At 40.0% G+C, this 26569-nt stretch overlaps 1 protein-coding gene across 4 annotated transcripts in view; it reads right to left on the reverse strand.

Annotated features, from left to right (window-relative positions):
- The window catches only part of MED14 (mediator complex subunit 14), a 69076-nt gene that overhangs the window by 16030 nt on the left and 26477 nt on the right, over positions 1-26569 (reverse strand). Inside the window, exons 13-24 of one of the 4 annotated variants that reach the window (XM_060234134.1) lie at positions 26409-26568; positions 24411-24605; positions 20801-20935; positions 19143-19219; positions 18022-18182; positions 17785-17931; positions 17583-17674; positions 14345-14497; positions 13043-13312; positions 10663-10797; positions 10025-10136; positions 9228-9359 (exon numbers count right to left, since the gene is read on the reverse strand). In XM_060234134.1, coding sequence (XP_060090117.1) covers positions 9228-9359; positions 10025-10136; positions 10663-10797; positions 13043-13312; positions 14345-14497; positions 17583-17674; positions 17785-17931; positions 18022-18182; positions 19143-19219; positions 20801-20935; positions 24411-24605; positions 26409-26568 — 1769 coding nt within the window. The remainder of the gene's footprint in view (positions 1-9227; positions 9360-10024; positions 10137-10662; positions 10798-13042; positions 13313-14344; positions 14498-17582; positions 17675-17784; positions 17932-18021; positions 18183-19142; positions 19220-20800; positions 20936-24410; positions 24606-26408; position 26569) is intronic. The other 3 variants (XM_060234135.1, XM_060234137.1, XM_060234136.1) reach the window with 3 other exon arrangements.

The raw sequence follows: 26569 nt of genomic DNA on the forward strand, positions 1-26569 counted from the left end.
GGGGAATTAGGGCCATAGCTCAGTGCCATAATGCATGTTTTATATGTACCTGTTAATTAGTTTTAAGCTTGAGATGCATCACATCTAGGATTGACAGTTTTTTCCCTCCCAGCAAGGATCCTGAACCTTTGACAACTACAAGACAGGAAAACATTCAGCAGCTGAATCTTTCCATTGAATGGCAATGATTTTTAAATCAATCACTCAAATGTTAAAGGCCTAGGAACTCCTTCTGATAACAGGCAGCAGCCTTAGCAACACTGTACAGCAAGTCACTCCTGCAAATTCTTTTAAATTAAGTTATCTGAATGGTAAGCTACACTAAACATTTATTTATTTTTCTGTTATTTATAGTCCACCTTTCTCACAAGGACTCAAGGTGGATTACACAAAGTAAGTCAATACAGCCAACAAAAGGGGATATTCAAATAAACAATGAGTGAGAAGTCTGGAACCAACCAGGAATCTAAACACAAAACTAATGCACAACCTAAGCATTAACATATATTAAGAGGTACAAAATTACATAAAAGAATCATATTTAACAGCAAATTATTTATTATTATTTATTTTGCAGATTTATAGGCTTCCCATTCCCATAATGGGCTCAGGGCAGCTTCTAACATAGTAAAACAATCAAACAGTTTAAAACAATTAAAACAGTTAAAACAATTTAAAATTAAAGCGATTAAGCCACCGCTCACATTAAGGTGGCATGGATGGTGGGAACAGATCGGTGCAATCAATGCAGTCAGTGCAGGGGGGCCAGTTTAGATGGTAAGGATGCCTCAGTCATAGGCCTGGTGAAACAGTTCCATCTTACAGGCCCTCCGGAATGATAACAAATCCAGGAGGTCCTGACCCTCCGTAGGGAGCTGATTCCACCAGGTCGGGGCCAGGACTGAAAAAGGCAAGTCGGTCAAGGCAAGTCGGATGTCCCTTGGGCCAGGGATAGTCAGAAGATGGTGACTGGCCGATTGTAGTGCCCCCCGGGGCTCATATGGGGAGAGACGGTCTCGCAGGAATGTCGGTCCTAGGCCGCGCAAGGCTTTAAATGTTAGTACTAAAACCTTGAAGCAGATCCGGTACTCGATTGGTAGCCAGTGCAGACTGCGCAGCATCAGCCGACTGCTCGCCCATACAGGCAATTCAGACAACAGTCATGCTGCCGCATTCTGCACCAGCTGGCGCTTCCAGATCAGCCTCAAGGGCAAGTCTGCGTAGAGTGAGTTACAGTAGCCCAGCCTGGAAGTGACTGTTGCATGGATCACTGTAGCTAGGTCCTGAGGGGCCAGATAGGGCGCTAGTTGTTTGGCCTGCCAAAGATGGTAAAAGGCAGATCATGCAACAACTGTGACCAGGGCCTCCATAGAAAGGGTGGCATCCAGTATCATACCCAAGCTCCTCACCTTCTGAGCAGGCACAAGAGATGCGCCATCCAGAGTGGGGAGCTGGATGCCCAGTCTTAGCCCCTCACGACCCATGTAGAGACCTCCATCTAAGCTGGATTAAGCTTCAGCTGTCTCAGTTGCAGCCAACCAGCGACTGCTTCCAGCGCCCTGGTTAGATGGTCTGGGGCGGAGTCTGGATAGCGGTCCATCAGATAGCACTGGGTGTCATCTGCATACTGGTGACAACCCAGTCCAAAACCTCTGGGCAAGGGAGTGCATATAGATGTTAAACATCGTCAGCAAGAGAATAGCTCCCTGCGGTACACCACACTCTAATGGGTGACACAGGGAGGTCTGCTCGCCGATCACAACACTTTGTCCCCAACCACAGAGGAAGGAGGAAAACCACTGTAAGGCAGCCCCCTGGACTCCAATGTCAGAAAGGCAGTGGGTCATTAGATCATAGTTGACTGTGTCAAACACTGCTAAAAGATCTAAAGTAATAGCAGCGCTGACCCGCCTTGATCCAGATGCCTTCTAAGGTCATCTGTGAAGGCAACCAGAGCAGTCTACATCCCATGACCAGGACGGAAGGCAGATTGGAAAGGATCAAGGACAGATGTATCTACCAGGAAAACTTGAAACTGCTCTGCCACCGCTTTTTTCAATTATCTTGCCCAGAAATGGCAAATTCGAGACTGGGCGATAATTGGCTAGGACCAATGGGTCCAGAGATGGCTTCTTCAAAAGCAGGTGAACCACTGCCTCTTTAAGCTTAGCCGGAAATACCCCTGATGACAGGGATAGGTTAACAATCTCAGCTAAGGGCCCCTGAATGTTATCCCCAACTGCTTTAACAAGCCAGGATGGACACGGGTCCAGAGGACAAATGGTGGCCTTCACTGCAGCCAAGATCCTGTCCACATCCTCCTGAGAGAGACAGCTGAAGTGATCCAATATGGGACCCGAAGACAGACAACAGGCTTCCAGTTCCCGTACTGTGTCAATTGCTGCTGGGAGATTATGGCGGAGAGTCAAGACTTTATCTGCGAAATAAGTCACAAAGGTCTCACAGCTGGAACTGTATCAACAGCTATCAGATCCGGTGTTATCTCAGCCTCAAAGACCAAATCGAGCATATGGCCGGCCTGGTGAGTGAGAGCTGAAACAAACTGGCTGAGTCCCAGTGTCTCCATGGATGACACCAGGTCCTGAGCCTGCGTGGAAGCTGCATCATCAAAATGGACATTGAAATCCCCCAGGACTAATAGTCTGGGAAAGGCCAGTGCCTAAGTCGATACAGCCTCCAGCAGGGCAGGCAGGCTCTCTGGGGGTGCGTTGGGCACCCAGTACACAACCCAGATAGCCAAACTCTCCTCGGCTTCCCATACCAGACCGACACATTCAATGCCCATGATGTTTGGGGCAGGAAGTGCCCTGAAAGAAAAAGACTCACAGATGAGCGCCGCACTGCTGTATAGACCACAGTCTCTGATCATTTATCCAAGTAAGTCTGTAAGCAATTTTGTAACAGTGTAACCTTATTAAAGAGAGCCCTGTAGCACAGAGTGGTAAGCTGCAGTACTGCAGACCAAGCTCTGCTCACGACCTGAGTTTGATCCCAGTGGAAGCTGGGGTCAGGCAGCCAGCTCAGACTTCCATCCTTCTGAGGTCAGTAAAATGAGTACCCAGCTTGCTGGGGTGAAAGTGTAGTTGACTGGGGAAGGCAATGGCAAACCACCCTGTAAAAAGTCTGCCATGAAAATGTAGAGATGCAATGTCACCCCAGATTCAGAAATGGCTGGTGCTTGCACAGGGGACTACCTTTACCTGTTTAAACCTTACTATATGTACAAAAAAGCCCTCTTGAATAATTTAGTTTTGCATAGCTTGTGGAAAGCAAGGAGAATGGAAGCCTTCCTGATCTCCTTTGTCAGGCAGTTGTAGAATGTAGCAATGAAGAAAGCATGAGTACAGGCAGTTGTTGTTTTTGCCCATTTGCAGGTTGGCACCAGCAGAAGACCCTACTGACATGAACAAAGCTGTCATGGAGAAGCATGGGGAAGTCTCACAGATGAGGGACCAAGGCCATGAAGGGCTTTGTACATGATAGTCAGTACCTTAAACTGAGCCCATGGGCTGCCAATGGAGTGTCTGCAGAATGGGAATAATATGCATGTTCTGTCCAGCTCCCATTAATTGCTGGGCCATGATGTTCTGCACCAATTGGAATTTCCAAGTTGATTTTGAGGGGAGATCAATGTACAGTGCATCACAACAGTCTAGTCTTGATGTTACTATGGTGTGGATCCAGGTGGCCAGATTGCCTGTTCCAAGGTAAGTGGCCATCTTATGGGTAGACTGAGCTGGAAGAAAGCAGTTTTTGCAGTTACATTAAACTTGCTTTTCCAGTAATAAAATTGAATCCAGTATAACCACTAACAAAACTGAATCCAGTATAACCCCAAGGCTTTTAACTGATTCAGCAAGGATCAGCTGAGCTTCATCAAAAATGGAAAGAACAAGGTCCTTAAAGACTTCAACCTTCCCAACCAGCACAGCCTTTGTCTGGGGGTTGGTTTCAATTTGATCATATTTCACCAATTAACCACAGCAGCCAGGCAGTGATTCAGGACTTCTACTACATCACCTAGATATTTGTATAAGCATATATAGAGCTAGGTATTGTCAAAATATTGATGACAACCAACCCCAAATCTACAAATGATTTGTTCTACTACACAGAGATTGAAAAACATGTGCCCTGTGGAATCCCTCAACTTAGGTCACACACCAATGGCAATTGGTTTCCAATAGCAATGTACATTCCGGATACCCACTCCTGCCTCTAAGCACCTTGACAAGATAGCATGATCTACTGTATCAAAGGCTGCAGAAAATCCAGTAAGAGTCACAGGCTACAATCACACACTCTAAATATTGCACTTTCAATCCACTTTCAATGCACTTTTCAAATGGATTTTGCCAGTTCACACAGTAAAATACAGTTGCAAATTGCACTGAAAGTGGATTCAAAGTGCATTATTTAGTCTATGTGATCGCAGCCACAGAGAGGCATGTTATGCAGGCAAATAATAACCAACACTTGTAAATGTGGTATGGGTTCTTAGTAGGGGTGTGTGCTCTGTATATACTGAGCCGAATTAATACCTCAGATCTGATTCAGCTACCAAAAAAACCATGCCCAAATAAAAGCCAAAATTATTCAGCTTTTATTCGGGTGCCGCTAGAAGGCATTTAAAGAGATTGCGGTCTCTTTAAAATGCCTTCAAGCCACTTGCTGAGTTGTGCCACCGCAGAAGTGTGACTCAGGAAGTAGACTGAAGTCATTTAAAATGACTCCAATCTACTTACTGAATAGCGCTGCTGTGAGGCATGACCCAGGGAGGGGGATTCTCCATTATAATTTATGGAGACAGTCCCCATACGGTATAATGGAGCCAAATAAATCCAGGTTTCCCAAATATTTTGTAGAATACCAATACTGGTATTCAGGAATACCAATATTTTTGTGTCCAGTAGACCCAAATTGGGGGGAAAACCCATTTTTGCACAATCTTTGTTCTGAATACCAGGTTAACAAGAGACATCTATAAATGAATACATTAGTGTACTAAAATTCAATTGATTAATTTCTGTTGTCTGAAGTACTTCTTAAATTGAGTTTCTCCTTATATTTATCAAATCTAATGCTGAACTTTTAAAGTATGATAGGACAGGAAATTATTTCTTATAAAATGCACATTGATAGTCAAGACTTTCAATTCCTTAGATATGTGAAGATATTTTATTTGCTACCATAATATCACAGTTTTCATTGTAGCAAACTGTCATGATTGGAAGTTTCCTTTTCTTCCACCCATGCATAATCTGTATTTTGGTTACTATCAATACTAATTTTTAAATATATTTATTAATTCCTTCCTGATTGGTGGTATTGCTTTATTTTCAATATATCCTAGAATTATTTTCCTTGCCGGTAATATAATGGAATATCCTGTAACTTTTCTAATGTTTTATTTAAATAAAGCCCCAAAGGGTTTTACTTTTCTACACTGCCACGAGATACGATAGTAAGCACCATTATTTTCACATCTTCTCTAGTAAAATGCCAAGGATGATTTATAGCTGTGTTGTAGTTTCACTGGTGTAAGATAACACTTGGACATAAATACATAAAACATCTCTCATGTTGGTATGTGTAGAAGTAAAAGGCAGGTCCAGTTAAAGGTAATTATTTAGGTTCTGTGGCTATACTTATATCCTGTTCCTATTTATATCCTGCCATCTGTAGAAATGTAGAAATTGGTGGAGAGTAGAGATCATTTTTGAAAAATATTTCAAGGAAATTATTATCCACCACTTGAAATCAGTTAAATCTCTCAAAAATCAGTTAAATCTCACATTTTGTCTCTCAAAATGTGTGATTTTGAACAGATACTGAATTGAAAATATGAAAAACATAAAATCCTCAAGTTTGGAGCTTCTTCTTGCAGGGTTTGCTTTGCTAGTAAAACTCTATGGATTCTATATAACTCCTGTAGTTTCCATGATTCATATGATTTTTGTGTCATGCCAGGCAGGAATTTTTTTTTTTTTTGGTCTAGAAAGATTTGTATTGGGGAGATGACAAGTGCTTATAAGGAGCACTTATCCCAAATTTTAAGTGTGTTAATCAGAAATGGATTGTTCAGCCCTGCCAAGTATTTAAGTGAGAGAACCAATAGCAGGGAATGAAAGCACTCTCTTTTCTTGTATATGAATGGAGCAAAAACTCACATACAAGTGAGAGAAGAGAGAATTTTTTTTTCATGCTGCTGCTGTCCCACTGCCCATATGCCACACAATCAGCAGCAGCTTTTTGGAAGAAGTTTATGCAAGAGACAGCACTAAAAACTGCTTCCAAATTTACTGTCTGTAGTAACCAAAGTTGTAATACAGAATTGCTAACCCTGAAAGTAATCTATAATAAATTTATTCTATATAAAGGAACCTACATTTAGAAGTACCTTTATAGAAAGTGTCATATTATCACAAGGCTCCCTACAGATTTGAGAGGGTTCCACGGAATTATTAGGGGATCAATCAAATAATTTGCAGCAGCTTTCTTGGTTTACAACTGGTTGGCAAAATTCTAAGGTAAAGTCAACATCATCTATTATTCTAGAGAATATAGCCTGTAGTTCAAATTTGTCTAAGAATTCTACCATTCTAGCTTATAACAATGCAAAGAAATTTTGACTTTCAGAGTTGTGCATACTAACAGAGCCTGCTGGGAGAATATTTTGAAAAAAAGAGGAAGTTTAATCTGATACTGCAAAAGCTGTTCAGGTCTGGGGGGGAAACACTACAGAGAATGAATAACGGAAGTCTTCATATAGGAAAACAAGAAGTCCTTCTCTCTGCATGTGAAGAAACTATCTGCTGGGTCTGCCTTTTTCCATCTATGGAAGATCAGGCAGCTAGCACCATACCTATCCCCCCAAGACCTAGCTATAGTGACCCAAGCAATGGTGACTTCCAGGCTGGACTACTGTAACTCGCTCTATGCAGGCCTACCCCTGAAACTGATTTGGAAACTGCAGCAGGTGCAGAATGCGGCAGCTCACCTGCTGACTGCATCACCTGTACGGGTGAGAACATAAGAACATAAGAGAAGCCATGTTGGATCAGGCCAATGGCCAATCCAGTCCAACACTCTGTGTCACACAGTGGCCAAAATATATATACACACAGACACACACTGTGGCTAATAGCCACTGATGGACCTCTGCTCCATATTTTTATCTAACCCCCTCTTGAAGCTGGGTATGCTTATTGCCACCACCACCTCCTGTGACAGTGAATTCCACATGTTAATCACCATTCGGGTGAAGAAGTACTTCCTTCTATCCATTTTAACCTGACTGCTCAACAATTTCATTGAATGCCCACGAGTTCTTGTATTGTGAGAAAGGGAGGAAAGTACTTCTTTCTCTATCCCATGTATAATCTTGTAAACCTCTATCATGTCACCCCACAGTCGACATTTCTCCAAGCTAAAGAGCCCCAAGCGTTTTAACCTTTCTTCATAGGGAAAGTGTTCCAACTCTTTAATCATTCTAGTTGCCCTTTTCTGCACTTTTTCCAATGCTATAATATCCTTTTTGAGGTGCAGTGACCAGAATTGCACACAGTATTTCAAATGAGACCGCACCATCGATTTATACAGGGGAATTATGATACTGGCTGATTTGTTTTCAATTCCCTTCCTAATAATTCTCAGCATGGCGTTGGCCTCTTTTATTGCAGTCGCACACTGTCTTGACATTTTCAGTGAGTTATCTACCACGACCCCAAGATCTCTCTTGGTCAGTCTCTGCCAGTTCACAACCCATCAACTTGTATTTGTAGCTGGGATTCTTGGCCCCAATGTGCATTACTTTGCACTTGGACACATTGAACCTCATCTGCTACGTTGACGCCCACTCATCCAACCTCAATAGATCCCTTTGGAGTGCCTCACAATCCTCTCTGGTTTTCACCACCCTGAACAATTTAGTGTCATCTGAAAATTTGGCCACTTCACTGCTTACTCCCAACTCCAAATCATTTATGAACAAGTTAAAGAACATGGGACCCAGTACTGAGTCCTGTGGCACCCCACTGCTTACTGTCCTCCACTGCGAAGACTGCCCATTTATACTCACTCTCTGCTTCCTATTGATTAGCCAGTTTTTGATCCACAAGAGGACCTGTCCTTTTACTCCATGACTCTCGAGCTTACTAAGGAGCCTTTGATGAGGAACTATATCAAAAGCTCTCTGGAAGTCAAGGTAAACAACATCTATTGGGTCTCTTTTGTCCACATGTTTGTTCATCCCCTCAAAGAACTGTAACCGAACAGTGAGGCAAGATCTTCCCTTACAGAACCCATGCTGAGTCTTCCTCAATGTGGCCGGCGCTCAGCAACCTGCACTGGCTGCCTATAGAGTACCAGATCCGTTTCAAGGTGTTAGTTTTGACTTTCAAGGCCTTGTGCGGCCTGGGAACAACATACCTACAGGACCGTCTCCTCCCATATACACCCTGGAGGTCGCTTCATTCGGTCTCCCAAGATCTTCTGATAGTCCCCGGCCCAAGAGATGCCCATCTTGCCTCCACCAGGGCCAGGACTTTTTCGGTCATGGTCCCAACCTGGTGGAATCAGCTCCCTATGGTGATCCGGGCCCTACCTGGCCTATTGGCCTTTTGTAGGGTTTGCAAAACGAAACTGTTCCGCCAAGTCTTTGGATGAGGCAGTGGGCATCTATTTATCAATCAGTTGGCCTCCTCCCTACTGCTTTACTGCACTACTGTACTGTGGCGCTGTATTGTGGTACTACTTTGTGCTATACCACCTTGCTGTCATGTCATCTTGCTGAATCATCTTGCTGCACTTTGATAAATGTTGTAATTAGTCTTATGATTTTATTGTGATTTTATTTCTATTTGATGTACTCCGCTCTGAGCCCCCAATGGGGGAATAAACTAATAATAATCTTGGAAAAGAATTATATTATTAAAGCCTGAACACTAGCAACTGACCCAGCAGCTGAAAAGCCAAAATACTGTGGAAACCAGCCCCCTAGGAAAGAGTTGCAGCCAAGATGGTGTTTAGAAGCAGAAGGGCCTCTTAACTATGTAGGAATATGGAGACAGTTATGCTGGAGAACTGGTTGCTACTTCTTCAAAATCTGCATCTTAATCAAGAACAGTAACCTTTCCCAGTGACAGAAAAGCAACAGTCAGTTTAGTGTTTTCTAAGGTTTTGGTCAGTACTGGTCATAGACTTACCATGTGGGCTGGTAAAGTTTGCACTTTGTCCCATTGTGATTCCAAGAGATGAAGGAGAAGGTGTTGGGCCAAATGATGCTGGTGATGGTGCTCTTAAAGCACCACTTGGAGAGTTTGCAGCATGCAGCGTTCCTAAACATGACATTATAAACAGCAATGAGTATTTATGTATCTAACTTGTGTGTTATCTCAGTGTTTCATGTGTCTAACTCCAAAATTGACATCACTGTGCAAATTTGAGAAAACCACACAATGTATTCACACAGAAATAGGAAAGATATTTCCTTAAACATGATAGAACTCTTCAGGTTTGCAGAAAAATTAAAGTGGAGGTCATAAAAAGATATGGCATTGCAGGGAAAAAATACAACACTTGAATAGTATTTTAGAGTGCTGCAGCAATCCAAAATGATGGCCCACAATCCATGTCCCCAACCAGAAGGCAAGGGAAGAGGGAGAGAAGGGTCACTGAAAGCCTGGGCACAGGAGAATAAAAAAGGTAAATAGTAGGGTGCGGGACTAGGAAAAGGAAAGAAATCAGGCAGGCTGTAAGAAGAGAAGGGAGGGAAAAACAGAACAGCAGGAAATGGTGAGAACCCTTGGAAGTTCCCCCACTTGAATTTTCTAATTACTGCTCTCAGAGCTTGAAGAAAACTATTTTTGTTTTTGTAAACCAATACAGTTATATGAAAACAGCTAATTTTTGTCACACAAAACCATATTTAAACATATTGTTTATAAAGTACTGTAGAAACTCAATGTCTAACTTCTGTTGCCAATATAAAAAGGAATTTTACCTGGAGACTGCGTGAGCATCATTGAGGGTGATGGGGTAACTGTACTATGGTAAGATGTGGGGGGTGATGTCAAAGGATAAGCCCCTGGTGCTCCTGTCTGTTTTGAAGATTGCTGAAACAAAGTTACTATTAGGCATAGCAAAACATGTATTTTGAAAATATTACTCCTTTATAAGCTAATATTTGGAGAGGCATTTGATTTCCCCAAAATATTTCTGACCAACTGGGCAGAGCAAGTAGTCCTTAACAACTACTTCATATTCATTCCCATTTCTAGGGAATAACATTTCCTTTCTCACCCTCAATCATGGATAATGTATCAAACAATTATTCACATCCAAACCTCTGAAGCAGCCCTCAAACTCTGGTCTGGGCCTTTGCTTCTGAGAGGCATTGTGGTTTTTTATTCTTTGTCTGTAATGCACTACTTTGAGATAGCAGTTTAGGGTGGCAACTTGCACATTAACATCCTGCTGTATACAATGAAATCCAATGAACTCCCATATGGCTCTGCTCATGTATTACTACTTTGTTGCTGTCAATACTTCAAAATATACAAAGCATGCATTTGCCATAATCATAGCTCTTTATCTTAAATTTGCAGTGTGAGCATTTATGAATGTACATATAGATACAACCTGCTGTTGAGGCTGAAGCTGTGATATTAATGAATCCATCATGTCCCCTCCAATAGGAGATGGTGGATTATCATCTTCATTGACAGATCGTCTTCGAGCATCCTGATTGCTGTCCACAAACATGTTCAGGAATGTCTGCAGACAGATTATTTAGATTAATATGTGTTCCTATTAGATATATAGAACAAAACCATATTAATTTTTTAGCGTGTGTTTCCTAAGATTAAAAATATAAGTATACCCAGGGCTTGCTTTGTAGAAAAAAGACCATCAGGAACTCATTTGCATATTAGGTCACACCTCCTGCCATCAAGACAGCCAAAGCTGCATTCCTGGTCAAAAAAAGCCCTGAGTATACCACATTCTAAAGCACAACAGAATCAGAAGCATACTGTGTTGGCTGAACATGGGTCCAGAAATGTTCTTGACAGTTTGCCAACAGTGAGCATACCTTTTCTTTTGGCAAGTAAATTTGTGGTAACCTGCCCAACTGCCCAAGGTACAGATAGGGGCTCATCCCTGACCAATTATAGAACTTCAGAAGGAAGGATAAGAAATTAATACACTCATCACTTCCCATCACTTGTGCATACAAAAATACAGATAGTCTTCCTCCTTACCTCTTTCCCTCTTCAAAGTGACTCATCTTTGTAGCTGTACTGAACTTCAAAGGTACTTCAGTACAGCAAGGCTACTCACTGCCATACAGTCACCACGGGTAAAATTTCAGGCCATCTAGTGGCTATATGGGACCCTGGACAAATATTTCCTTCCTGCCCTGCTTATACTACCTAGAGCTAACCCAGCATACAAAAACAAATCACCCACCCTCCCAGGAGCCCCATAGTAATCAAGGTCTCTGGAATCATGTTCCCTTGTCTGTAGCTCAGATTTGGGAGCAAATTACAAATTTGGGCTTGCTATTAAGGGCAGCCAAAATCTGTGAATTCCTGTGGCTGTGAGACAACTGTTCTTTGGAAGTGGCACATCCTTTATACATTAAAAAATATAAGCTATGCTACCAAAAAAAGTTATTTTGATAAATATCAATGGTATTATCCAAAATTCTTTATTCCAGTGTTCCTACACAGCCTGTATATTTTATTAAACTAATATGCAATGTAGGTACAAAATAGTGGACTACAATTTAAAAATGAAGTACTGAAAATATTTGGGATAGGGGTGGTGGGAATCCAGATAAGCTTTTAAAAAGACAAATTTACATTGATAAAGTCATTAATTCATTAGTTGACCTCTACTGACAAAAATGTAAAGCTGTCATTAGGGTTTGTAGAATCTTTCAGGATCAAGTGCCGTGTTCTACTGGAGAAAGTTTTCCTTCCAGACGTTTCGTTCTCAGCTGCAGAGAACATCCTCAGTGGCGTTGCAGCCGGAGCAGGTGCTCAGAACTTCTTGGCTGCTGTGCATTGAGTGGGGCCAGGGCTGCTGGAGAGCTGCTATTTCTAGGCTGGAGGGGGTGTGATGAAAGGGCAATTCGTTTGTGGATGTGCCCATTGTTTGGTGGGGCTTCCTGGAAGGGTAGTGATAAGGAAACTGGCTGTTGAATGTGACCATTGTTCCGTGTTAATTGCTGGGAGGGTTGGAAGGGGTTTGAAGATAAGGAAGATGGTTGTTGACTGTGCTGATTGTTCTGTGGAATTTGCTGGTTGTTCTGAGACTTTCTGCAATTTATAGTCTGTAGGGTGTTTTGCAGAGCTGGGTACCAAGATTGGTGGATGAAAATGCCTTCTTCTTTTCTGTTAAAATTGTGCTGGTGTTTGTAAATCTCAATAGCTTCTTTGTTCAGGCGGGTATGATAATGTGAGACCGTAGAAAGGACTTCAGTTCTTTCAAAGTGGTTCCACGGCACTTGATCCCGAAAGATTCTACAAACCCTAATGATGTTACCAGCCGTGAAAACCTGAAATCTTTGATAATGTAAAGCTGCTTTACAACAGAGTTAGAACACTGGTTCATCTAGGCCACCACAGTCTACACTCTGTTGACAATTCTCCTAGACCTCAGGTAGGGGTCCTTCTTTAAACTAGAAAGATCAGAGACTGAATCTGGGATTTCAAGCATGTAAACCATGTGCTCTTTTGCTGACTCCTCTATTGGCATTGAACACTCATGTAATCTAGAGCAGTGTTCCAAGGTATGCAAGAACATATAGCATCTGTAGGATGTTACCACTCAACACTCTTAAGGAACACTGTATGAAGCAGTCTAAAATTTAAACGTGATTGAAAAGACCAACAGTGAAGTGATCCTGATTCAATCAGCTTTTCCTCTTAAGCAATTTTTTTCTGAAATACCAGTGGGAGCTCACCTATTGCCCTCCCTAAATATACAGTGGAATGCAGACACAAAGAATAATCACCTTTAGACCAGGGGCAGGATAAAACCCTTCAACAATTTTGCTATTGTCAAAAAGACTATATGCACCATCACGAATTGCGACAACCCCACGGCTCTGGCAGTAAATGTCAATACAATACATGTTCCTGAAGGCCAGCCTAATGTGCGTGGGTGACTGAGGCAGAATTGAGAAACATTGGTAGGCAGTGTTGGTGCGTTGTGTCAATCCCAGCATTGGCACAGTTGGGAGCTTATTGATAGCATTTAATGGAGCCTGAGTATCATATAAAACCTGCAAGAGAACACAGAATTTGTTTACTTTCACAACAGCCAACCACAATTACTGACCCATCAGATACACACAGCCAATGTAAATGCAGCTTTAAAACTATTTTTATCTCCAGTAATACTCCACTGGCTCATGTATTATTAAATATTCATATCATTCATTTTCCTACTGAGGGAATGTGAATCAAAAGCAACCCATTAACAGCAGATTTATCCTTAGCAGCCCCACATCTTGTTGTGGCCTCCTGGCAAAAAGATACAAAGAGTAACAGAATCTGTTATTTTTGTATTTCAATTACATGATATAATGGGCAGACAATGTTTTTGGCACTGATATATGAATGCCTGGGAAAAATCCCAAGCTTATTCAGTTCCCTCTTCTTTAGCACACCATGAGTCAACTAGATGCTTCCTGGGTTTTGGTGCACAATTCACCATAATTTCTGAACCAGCAAACTATACTTCAGGCTCACATAACTAAGTCTCCAAACTGGGAACCAAACGTTGTTTTTGAGCTTGGTTTCCTGTGCAAGGGCAAACCACAGATTGCAAATTCAGATACAACAGCAAACTATGGCTTGGCAAAAGCAAAACAGGTTCCCTCCAGGATAATTCATACTGCATTATACCATGATTTGGTTGTATACGTAAAGCAAACTACTAAGACTCCTTCCTTTGAAAAAAAAATTCATTTCTGGGTACAATTCAAAGTAGTCAGTTAAAGCTTGCCTGGTACCTACTTAACAGTCCTTCAGACAAGCTAAAACATATTTTCTTTACCCAAGTTTCCAGCTGAAACATTCAATCTTTATTAAGAGGGTTTATTTTAAAATGGTTCTAGCACAAGAGCTGCTTTATGGATATTATTTTAGGCTTCTTAATCTTATTTTTGTGTCTTGTTGTATGTTCTGTTTTAATTTTGATATTTTTTGTTTATGATTTTACTGTTTGTTACTTTGTGAGCTGCTTCTGGAAAAGCAGCAGATAATTTTTGGGGGCGGGTGGGTGGGTGGGTGGGGTGGGAATACATACATACTTGTAATAGCTGGACTACATTTGGTGATTTATTGAACATTTCTTGGAGCTGATGCAGGATAGTATTATGACAGTTACTACATCCTGAGTTTGGTCCAACTGTTCCCAATGATATGTGGAATTTCTGATGTACAGAATTCCACTGTATGCTGATCTGTAAATATAAAAAAAAGTTTAGAAATATAAATCCAAAGAAAATAACCCTTGCATAGCATTTCATATATATTAATATGACCAGAATATCTAACTTACTGACAGCATTTGAGAATCTCATTAAAATGCCATGCTCCTTTCACAAAAAATTTATCTCCCTTCTTTACCAAATTTTATTGCAATCTTCAAGTTCAACTCCACCGACTTAGGTTAAACAATGGCAAAAAAGATCTTGATACAGTCAACTCAATTGACTCTTGGACTAACTGTCGGTGATCCTTTACATTCAAATCCTATAACATTTCTATCAGAACCCAACTTAATAAAACCATCATGAGATGGTACACCACACCCCAAAAACCACATCACGTGCACAACTCACTCTCACCATTACGTTGGAAAGGATGCCAAATCACTGGTAGTTATTTACATTGTTGATGGGATTGCCCACCAGCACAAATCTTTTGGAAATCTGTAGTATTCCAAATAAAATCTATTACAGAATTTTACATTCCTTCTAGACCTGAAATTTTCTTCCTGAACATGTGGCATTTTTGTATTTCATGTCCAACTCAACGTACCCTTTTGCAATACTTATGTGCTACTAGACTCACTATTGCTAAATCCTGGAAATCTTCTAATCCTTTTACCATCTCAAACTGGCTCAGGAATGTGCAAGAATTTTGCATACTAGACAAAAATCACTGAATCTTTACAATGTATGGATTCAGAAGACTTTGATTCCAAATTCATGGCTATCTGATTTTCTTTCCTAGAATACCTTGCTACCAGTGTTCCCTTTAAGCTGAGTTAGTGTGAGTTAGCGCACAGATTTTTAGCCTCCAGTATTGATGTCTATTTTTCAATGTTTTGATTCTTATTGCCTGCTTCTGTTACATGTATACTATCAATTCTTCAATAAAGTTGTGTGTTGTTTTATATATATATATACACACACACACACACGTACATACATACAATTTAAAAAAAATCTTTAATAAGAATCCTCAGGAAATACGATAACCATAAAACAAAGAAGGATATGTTTTGAAGAAACAGATTTAGTAGAATATTTTAAGTGATAACATTGTAAAATTATTGTGGTAGAACCACTCCACTCCCCTGCCCTCCCCTTTCAGCTCACAGCCCAGTCAGGAAGCTGGGGCAGAAATTAGCTTCTTGCCCCTCCTTTCTGATAGTGTGCCTCCACCCCAGGTAAAAATCAGTCCCCCTTCCTGGTGTCATCCAAGGTCAACACAATAGGGGTGTATTCCTTTACAATTCAAGCGGCAAGGCAGTGAATAAGGAAGTGAGCAGACTCTTTAAACAATGTCACTTCTACAAGGCACAAATTCAGAATAGATACAAGAAAGTTTCTAGGTACAGCTAGTTACTGGCTCATTACTTAACAATCCTTGCAACATCTGGTCTTTGCAAGTATGCTGTCCCACCCCAGTCACGCCTAAAAGCATCCTCTAGTGTCATTCCTGTCTATCATTCCTTATCGCAAACATACACGATTATGCTTCTCTCAACAACGATCAAAAATGCAATGACAATCTCCTACAAAAAGAACAGCCCCCCTTTCCAGACCTCTTCTCTTGTGGATTCCTGGTACCTTAATCTCAGTGCCAGGTCCTGGGGCCCAAGGCTGCCAGAACACAGACTTTTCAATCAAGAGATATTAACACATCACAGAGTTAGAACGTTAACTGAATGCATTTATTTCAACTGATTTGAGGAATTATTGTATCAGTATGTATTTAGGATACAATAAAAATTAATGACATTCTACAAAAGTGTCCAAGACTTGTTCATAACAAGATAGTGTATCAAAAATATTTACATTGGAGCAAAGGTTTAATTTAAGGTCATTATTAATAACTAGTCAGACATCACCACTGCAGAGTTGCCCACAGCTGTAGAATTTATCCAACCTCATTTCCAAACAGAATAAAAGTGCCCCTTTCCATCACTGTAACTATCACAACATATCTTACCTATCAGCCACTCATCCTACAAGAAGTATGATTAACCGCAGTCTCTCTTACTGTCTATACTGAACATTCTGAGAAACACAGTACCAAAGAGAGTGAAATGCCTCTGCCATTTGGGGCTGCCAACTGGAAATCTAGATAAGGAATGAGTGAGCAGTACAGTTAATTAACATTGTTCCACAACCTAGTGGTATCTCAGGCAGAGAAGGGTTCTCTTCTCCCACCCTTCTGGTGCTAACAAGCTCTGTGTACTGAAAAAGGGTGGGGAATATATTACACCAAGAAGTCAGACAGGCCCCTGACTGTATTTCTGTTTAAATCAATCTACAGTGGGGAACATTCTATAGTAGAACCAAGGAAGAGATGTTTTTCCTTTGTCTGCTTGTACTTCTGGTTTGTGGAAACACTACTTTGGCTGAAGCAGTTAAGCAGTTGTTTTTGCAACCACCTTGGTAACTTTTAGTAAATACTAAACATGGGACTTGCACCTTGGAACAGTAGGGTCGTATCCTACAAATGTTCTGCTGGTGGAAACTCTTGTTTGCTTCCCTTCCTCCAGTGAGGAATCAGGAGCCCCTTGTAGGCAAAAAACCCATATGAATCAGGGGGCTGCAGTTAGGAGGGGAATGGAGCAAGATAACCCCTCTTCCCTCTGCAGCCAGTAGGACATCAATAGAATGCAAACCTATAATTTCTATCAGCAAAAGATTCAATTTTTGTACTTCAGTCCTTTTCAGTGTAAATAAATATCAAGTCCCATCATTCATACCATGTTTTGGGACAGCTTCACATACATATTAATCCTAAAATATTAAAGGCACAACCTCTGCTCCAGCATCAACATAACAGCCTAAGAGATGAACCAACTTATGCAAATACCCTAGTGAAAGGGCTAGAACGTTCTTTTGCAGACAATTTTCCATAAAGATAACAATTTACAAAGTGATTTCAGATAGCTCTTCATTGCCCAGTGCACTTAAGGGGAAAAGGAAAAAAATGTGAACGATCACTTTTGGTAAGAAACCATAGCATAGTAACAGCTCAAAACATAACTACCTGGCACATATTCATAGCTAAGGTAGTACTTACAGAACTTCCCTTCGTAGTTCCATAACAAATAATTAATTTCCGGTAATTGTAGATACGGACCTCTGAAAAAATATTTAGGTGGCTGGGTATTTCTTCACAGGTGAAAAGATGTTGGAGGAGGGGTAAATAGAAAAATAAAGGTTAACTGTTTTGGTAGAAAATATACAAAAAAATACAATAATAAAGGAAAACGTCTTTATACCTGGCAAGGACCGTGCAAACTCCAAAACACACTCATATAATCGAGCAATGCTATTCCAATCATTGAGGAACATATCAACTACTTTTCGGCCACCAACTGGTTCAGACAACTGGCTTTCATATGTTAGGTAAACATGTCGAGTTGGGCCTAAAAGATTAAACAGGTGGTAATGTTATTCTGACATACAAAAGATATAAGCAGAAAGTGGGAAATATGCAAGAGAATTGTGAAACTAACCTTGCTCCCTAGAAGAGGTGCTAATAAGTGGACAATTTGCAAATACTAGTTCAGCAACCCATGTGCGATTATTTCTGCCCTGCAATCGGAAAGTGCAATCAAGAAGGCAACGGTCCAGAGCCTTCTGTGTTTCTTCACTTGTACCTTTACATGGTGGAATTCTGTTGAATAAGAAGAAGGCTTAACACCACTGTATGTCTCATGCTTGCACCACTCAGCATCTTACATTCAAAATTTCCAGACAGATGTTTGACTTTTACAATGAAATGTCCTTGAAAGAAAATTTGAAAAGAGCTGAAAAACATTAAAGGGTGATGTGCTCTTTTCTAATTTATGAAATGTATCACTGTAGAAAGAGGAACCTGACTTTTTAAGTGTAGTGACTAAAATGAAGTAGAATGGGCTTCTTGACTGATAAAAGTTAATCAAGAATTAGGAGATAAAGCATAGAGAGTATCCAAATTATTATAATGTGCCATCACTTAATTCCCTTTCAGTATCAATTTAATTCTTGGTTAAAATTTAAGCTCATCAGGGTCTAGCAACAGATTCTAACAGCCTAAGTTACATTGACTCAGCACACTGGATTTTAATCAAATAACTAACATCATTTGTTACAGTTTCAGAACACAGGTTCTAAAGTAATATAGATCTGAGGAAGTTCTAGGCAATATGGTAGCACTTGGGATTTGTACAGGAAGCTGCATGCTGGCTTCATGATCCTTTAGCAAAAAGGAGTCAGAAACCATGACATTTCAAAATTTTGTAGCCAGCAAGAACAGTCCTGGGCTAAACTGCATGCATTGTGGCTGGCAAGGAAAAACATACTCATCTCTCTCCAGTATCTCTTTAACTCTCCATCAAATGAGGAAGGCCACTGTAACAAGGCCATTTTGACTTCCCAATCCACCCCGATTCCTACTCCGTAACAACATACCTTCACTAAACTCACTAGGCAAATGAGCCAAAACTCTGTAATTTTATGCTTTGCTCAGGGATGCACAACATCTTTGTTTAAAAATAGTCTCAAAGTTTTAATTCTGTAACATATTAAATACACCTCTTCCATCACTTATGAATACTGCACTTATATTGATGAAAGCATAGAATAGTTTCCTTACTTTAACAAACGAATCGCATGACTGAAGCCATCTCCTTCAACTTGGAGTCCTTGATGTGGAATCTCCATATTGGATAACTGGGAAAGAAAAAACATTCACATGAGATTCTGGATTTTTAAAAAATCTCATAGCAAAATAAAGGTCTTTGCTAAATAATATCTAGTTATAACTGGTAGTGATAGTGAGTACTGATGTTGTGATCCTCTTCTCGAGCCCTACTCTCTGCACCCTCACCTACAGACATAGAGATGAGGGAAACTAGAGAAATGGCTATGGTGGCACCTCATTTTTGAACTGCTGTCTTCCCTTGAAGCTCACTTAACACCTGCTTTACTCTCCTTTAAGCACTAGGCTAAAACATTCCTTTTTTTAATGCAGACTTTAACTAAGGGGTTTCTTCTTTCTGCGCTTTTGTATGGTCCAGCCCCTAGCCTGACACTGTTTTATCAATATAATTTTAGACTGCTGTGTTTTGTGCTTTTTGCTCTGGCTTGCTTGTATTGGATGCTTTTACTGGCATATTTTAATTGTTGACCTGGATTGTTTACGCTTTTATTGTTATGATTTTATTTATTGTTTTTATTTGTTTAATTGTATTCTTGATTTTGCTTTATTTGTTGTTCTAAAGATCTGGAGACTAGGCATACAAATCTTCTAGATAATTAAATACTGCAGAATAGTAAAAATCCACTTAGGCTTGGGCAAATCCTGTTTCTCCAGAAAGCCTACGTTCATCTGAACAAGATAAAGTCGGTTCCTACTCACAAAACTATTCTTTTACTAAATAATCATCATACTTGTTGTGGGTGTGTGCCATGCTTCTTAGATCAATCATATGCAACTCCATAAAATGAGTGACTGACACATACCGCAGCTGCTAAAAATCAGCATTTCCTATAACATATTTTCATTATGAGTATGCAGCAGCCTTCACTGAGGACACTGTACTTTGCCAATCTACATGATCAGCCATGCCACCAACGATGACTCACCTGATGCAACATCATGCTGGAAAAGCCTGGCCATTCAAAGTGATTGCAAAGGAATAAGGGGCTGTGGTTAGCCTTGCAGACAGCAAATACTCTAAGTCATTTTACAGACTGAAGTAAAGATTTGTACTCCCACAAACTCATTCCCAGAAATGTCAGGCTAGTACGGAGAAAGTCTATTTTATACCCACTTGCCAAACCTTTCCTTTGCCAGTGAGAAACTTTATTCCCAACTTTGGACAGGACTCCTCCCTTCTTTATAATACTTCCAGCTGCTTTCACTCAAACTATTCTCACCTAATGCCACAAATTCTTTATTTGCCAAGTTACAAGGCTTTTCAGTGATTTCATGATCGACCAAACTGATTAAATGTTAACCACTAATGGATATTCATAGTAGTACATTCCCACTGTGGTTCAGAAAACAGTTTATCAGTTCTCCAGCACACAGTGTCCCTTGGCCAGTGATAGTTCAGAAAATTCTTTCCACTCTGGTAAATTCTGTGCTGCATGCGGCAGGCATAACAGGAACAGGAAGCTCATCCTCTTAGCTTTCTCGTGGACAAGCAACCTTTCCCCCTTCTTTTGAAATTCTTACAAAGTTGCTGATTAAAAGGGACTGACTGATGACCAAACTAACCAAACCAGTAGAAAACATTTGTTACTTACCTCCATCCGAAGTCCTATAAATGGCATATTTGTATCACACATTGCTACAATGTGAGCTAGAACTTTATTGAAGGCACATATTTCTCCAGACCGTTTTGGTTTCTTGGGTTCTGTGGTACATGGGTCACCAGACAGCTAGAAAACACAAACATCTTTTAGCAAGGTGCCATTTCTACAAACTGCCAAAACCAGATCATCACTGTTCAAGTTTAAAATAACAAGTATGAGGGAAAACATGAAAGCTACATGTTTTGAATGACCCATGTAAGCAGCCCTCCCTCCAAAGAGCTCAGGGCAGCTTACATGGCTCCTCCATCCTTCATTTTATCTTCACAATAACCCTGTGAGATAGGATAGGCTGAGTGGTTCAGCTGAGGCTGAGTAGTACAGTTTTCCAGCTGAGTAGAGATTTGAACACAGGTCTCCCTGGTGCTAATGCAATATTTTAACCCCATTAAACAACTCAATAAGTCTAAGCATTAGACATTTAGCATTTAACTGGCTGTCTGAGATTGTATCATTCTGAATAACCAAGATTACAGGACTTTCATCCTCATCACTGGGATTTTCATGACAAGTTAGGCATTCCATCTTGCTCCCATTCCCACAAATTTCTAGTATCATATTTTGGAAAGCAAGCATCAAATTTAGCCACAAGCCTATACATGGAAGAAAATAAACCCTTGAAATTATTTGTGTGTTAGACACCAAGGCTTTTTTCTGGTCCACCTTCTAAATAACTGCATGCTAAATGGATGCTGCTGAGAAATAGACGGTTACTGGAGTTAGAAGACCATAATTAGAAATTTGGTTGGCATGGATATTTGTGGTATAATAAAGTTATAATGTGGATTTTAAAAATCATTATGTAAGAAATGCCATCCTGTGAATGTGGAATAAATATAAATTTAGTCTTTGTCACAAAACACCTTTGTGGCTTTCTACATAGGAAGCATTTGATAAACAAAAAATGATAACTAAGCATAAGTGGTTAACGTATCATAACATATTAAGACTTCTCTCAAGGGGAATGTAAAATCAAACTAAGAAAAGATTTGATAACAGAAGGACATACTTGTCAAGAGGTTGTAATGAACAATTACAAGATAAAGCATATAAAATGTTTATGGTTTTGAATAATCTAAGACTTAATTTGAATCAGAACGATCATGCTATTGCCAAAATGTATAAAATTTTGTTTAATTTTGAAACAAAAGAATATGGGAAAGAATCTATGGGCTAAAAACTTTGAACATAATATAGAAATGGAACAATGGGAAAATATGAGGAAGGGCCTCAAATTTATGTTAAGCTCCAGTCCTAAACTCTGCTCACGACCTGAGTTTGATCCTCGGTGGAAGCTGGGTTTTCAGGTAGCTGGCTCAAGGTTGACTCAGCCTTCTATCCTTCCGAGATTGGTAAAATGAGTACCCAGCTTGCTGGGGGGAAAGCGTAGATAGCTGGGAAAGGCAATGGGAAACCACCCCGTTAAAAAAAAAGTCTGCCGTTAAAACGTTGTGAAAGCAACGTCACCCCAGAGTCGGAAACAACTGGTGCTTGCACTGGGGACCTTTCCTTTCCCAGTCCTAAAGAGAATTTTTAATATATTGATGGTATATGTCACCAGATAAATTAGCTAGAATGTATCTCAAAAATATGTTGCATATCTAGAATATATCTTGAGTATATGTTGGAAATGAGAACAAAATGGAAGAACATTTATGGCAGACATGTAATGAAGCTAAACAAATTTGGACACAAATTCACTCTTTTAATTCAGAAGAATCTAAAGACTAATGTTCAAATGAAACCAGAGGATAAAGAAACTTAAAGAGATGTCTAAACTTCCTTCCTTGATTAAAAAAAAGATATTATCTACATTTATTGCTAAATAGAAACACTTCATAGACTTTTTTTTTTAACAGGAAATTGAAAAAAATGAATGGATGAAATGTGGATTTGAGGATTAAGGGTGATCTTGAGTATATGTTGGAAATGAGAACAAAATGGAAGAACATTTATGGCAGACATGTAACGAAGCTAAACAAATTTGGACACAAATTCACTCTTTTAATTCAGAAGATTCTAAAGACTAATGTTCAAATGAAACCAGAGGATAAAGAAACTTAAAGAGATGTCTAAACTTCCTTCCTTGATTTAAAAAAAGATATTATCTACATTTATTGCTAACTAGAAACACTTCATAGACTTTTTTTTTAACAGGAAATTGAAAAAAATGAATGGATGAAATGTGGATTTGAGGATTAAGGGTGACAAAAAGATTAGAGGTTAGAAAAAAAGAGAAACATTTCTTTGGTACTGAGAGAGCAAGTGTTAAGTTTGTAATTTCACTTGTATTTGTCATGGAGAAAATTGGAAGCCAATTTTTTATATTTTCTTTTTTTTCTATTCTATTTACTTTACCTTTTAGTTCTGTACCTCTTTTCTCTTAATATATTTTTGGGGGTTTATTTTTTTCTTGTTATTTTAAAATTTCCTTAATAGAATTCACTGAGGGGAAAAACCTGTATCAGTGCATGCTACAGTTAACTAGAAGAAAGTCAAAGAAGGGCTTTGATACCACCGATAAGATTCAGAAGATGGTTATCATCTGGACACAATAAATATGATGACTTCTGAATTCAATAATCTTGCCCTATGGTCCGAGATCTGCACATGCAAGACTCAAGATAAACAATATACTGTCGCATGCTTAAATCTATGTCCCAGATCTGATGCATGCTAGCTATTATGGACATAAAGATTTGTTTTTAAAAAGCAAATTTATAAATGTAGAACATTAAGAACATAAGAGAAGCCATGTTGAATCAGGCCAATGGCCCATCCAGTCCAACACTCTGTGCCACACAGTGGCCAAAAAACCCAAGAGCCATCAAGAAGTCTACCAGTGGTTCTAGAAGCCCTCCCACTGTGCTCCCCCCAGCACAAGTATACAGAGCATTACTGCCCCAGAGAGTTCCAACAATAAACTGTGGCTAATAGCCACTGATGGACCTCTGCTCTATATGCTTATCCATTCTCCTCCTAAAGCTGTCTATGCTTGTAGCTGCCACTTCCTGTGCCAATGAATTCCACATGTTAATCACCCTTTGAGTGAAGTAGTATTTCCTTTTATCTGTTCTAACCCAACTGCTCAACATTCTTATTTTATAAATCAACTAAAAGTCTTAATTTGAAATGCCTTTTTAGTAAATCTTCTGGATGAATGGAACACTTGAAGAGTGGAGAACAAAGAACACTTCCCACAAGCCAACATGATGGAAGAGAAGAAAACCTTTCAGAGGGAGAATGTTCCTGATAAAAATGTGCAAATAGCTAATGAACTATCTCTTTATGCTCCCAAAAGACACAGATATTTTTATGTGTTTTCAAAAAGTATAAGGAAATGCTTCACTAAATTCTTCTTCTTTCTGCTCACAAATACCTGCACAAATCAACAGCATGCGTTCTCTAAAAACATGACAGATATTGATCCAAACAGGTTATTAGCTTATGAAATTAGTTCTACTTTAGAATAAGTGAGTACTTTCAGTAGAAAGAAAACAATGTTGTTGTTTTTTAAATTCAGAGCCTACTGTTAGTTTCATACCTTGCGTTTTGTGCCACTTTTTGCTTGCCTCCTGCTTTTTGTGTCTAAAACCAGTTCTTCAATATTTGGTTTAAACTGCTGCAGCAGAACTGCAGTCGCAGGGTTGTCATCTCCTTCAGGATAGCTCACAGAGAGAAAGTAATACTTGTATTCCAACTGTGTGGGGTTGCTGAAAACATCAAACATTTCCACTACCTATATTGTGATGAAAGAAATGGCACTCAGTTTGAAAAATGTTCCAGCTTATAACTGAAGAGTTGTCGCCTCGCCATACCACCAGTTGCTAAACAGGGCATCAGAGACCAACCTGGAAATGCCAGCATGAGTACAAGGTTCACAAGAAGTTTACATGCTCTAACACAGATTGTGCATTATTTGTATTATTTTCACAAACCATGGCAGAGGTCAAACTACAGCTGACAGAATGTATCTATTCTAAACTTCTTCCAAACAAGTGAGAGTCATTTGTTGAAATGTGAAGTGAAATTATTTTAACATGATTTCAGAAACTACAGACAGAGAAAGTATGTAATAACACCAAACAAGAGTTAAAACTTGTGTTTCTTGAACAGTAGGTCCCTGTCTCAGCCCCCCTCCTGCAATTTGAGGGGTGTTTCAACTAATGATGGCAATATTGCTGAGGGGAGGGGATGACTGCTGTTCCAAGCATATTTATTTAGACAGACTACTGCACATACAAATCTAACTTTTAATATTCCAGCCAATAGACTGAAATTTTAGTTGGCTAGTTTCTTGTCCAGGGGACCAACCATTCTTAACACGGCAAAATCAAAACAAAAACAAAAAGTAAAATAAGAAAAATAAAAACAGGGAAACTGGAATTGTTCCCTGTCATCTGACTGACAAGCAAAGCACTGAGCTCATCCCAGCAGGCATCTCACAGGAATACACACTCAACTTGACCACAGTCGGACTTTCTTGCATCTCATGGCTTGGAAATCTTTCCCTGTAGCTACACAGGGGGAAAACACTTCCTTGGTCTGAAACTGAAAACAAGCAGCATCTCTTCCTTAACGCAGAGAACTAATTCCGGCCACCCTCCAGATCCTTGATGCAGGAGGCCTTTGTCCCTGCAGACAGCATCTGCTTGGAAACAGTGGTGTGTACAAGTATCAAGACACTTGCCTCAGAACCTCCTAGCATTTTGTGATTGGCCCCACCCCAAAACAGTCACCACTCTTCCTCAAAATTCTGAGTGCCCACAAGCTCAACAGGGTTATAAACCCCTGCCTTAGGCCCGGCAGCAAGCCAGATCAGGTTCCAATTTCATCTGGTCCCTGGTGGCCCAACCACATTTTGATTCAAAATATAATAGAAGTTTGCCCATAGTTTAGATCAAAGTTTCCAAGCTGTAAGGAAGTTATTCCAGACTGTCATATTTTGTCTTGATATTCTATGCCAGGGGTGGCCAAACTTGCTTAATGTAAGAACCACAAAGAATAAATGTTTGAGAGCCACAAGACATGAATGTCAGATGAAGGAAGGAAGTTGGGGGAGGGAAGAGGGAGAGGTGGAAAGAAAGCAATTTTAAATGTATTCTCCAAGCTGCTGACTGGCTTGTCTTGGAGAAGTAATTTAAGAGACAAATGCCTTCTCCAAGCCAGCTGACAGTGTTGGGGGCTTCAAGAGCCACACAGTATGTGTGAAAGAGCCACAGTTTGGCCACCCCTGTTCTATGCAGTGTGTGGGTAGCATGCAAATGGCCAAACAACAGAAGGATTCTGAGAACACAGAAATTGCCCATCCCTGCCTTCAATTAACTGCAAGGAAATAAAAAGAAAATGTGAGAGTCTGCTAGAGAGAGGGAAAAGAAGAGACCGTGGCTTGCTAAAAATGGACAGTATGCTATGCACTGGTAACTCAAAGATCAAAGCAGTGATTACAACTAGCTTCTCTTCATTCATCTTCCACTTGGAAAAAAGGCCCATTTTGCTTGCTTCATTCCAGAGACATAGGAAAATTTGCACTATCTCTTACAATGTAATACTGTGGAAGTCGGGTGAGCTTGATGAAGAGCTTTTGATTGGAGAGAAGTCCCACAGGGTGAGAAGCATAATTAGCTAGTTGTAGCGTTTCACTGCTGACTGTAGGCAAATGTTTTATTGATTGTTTGCAACGCTGCTGCCCGAGCCAAAACC

This window comes from Heteronotia binoei, chromosome 3 (assembly GCF_032191835.1).
Source record: "Heteronotia binoei isolate CCM8104 ecotype False Entrance Well chromosome 3, APGP_CSIRO_Hbin_v1, whole genome shotgun sequence".
NCBI classification, from domain to species: Eukaryota; Metazoa; Chordata; class Lepidosauria; order Squamata; family Gekkonidae; genus Heteronotia; species Heteronotia binoei.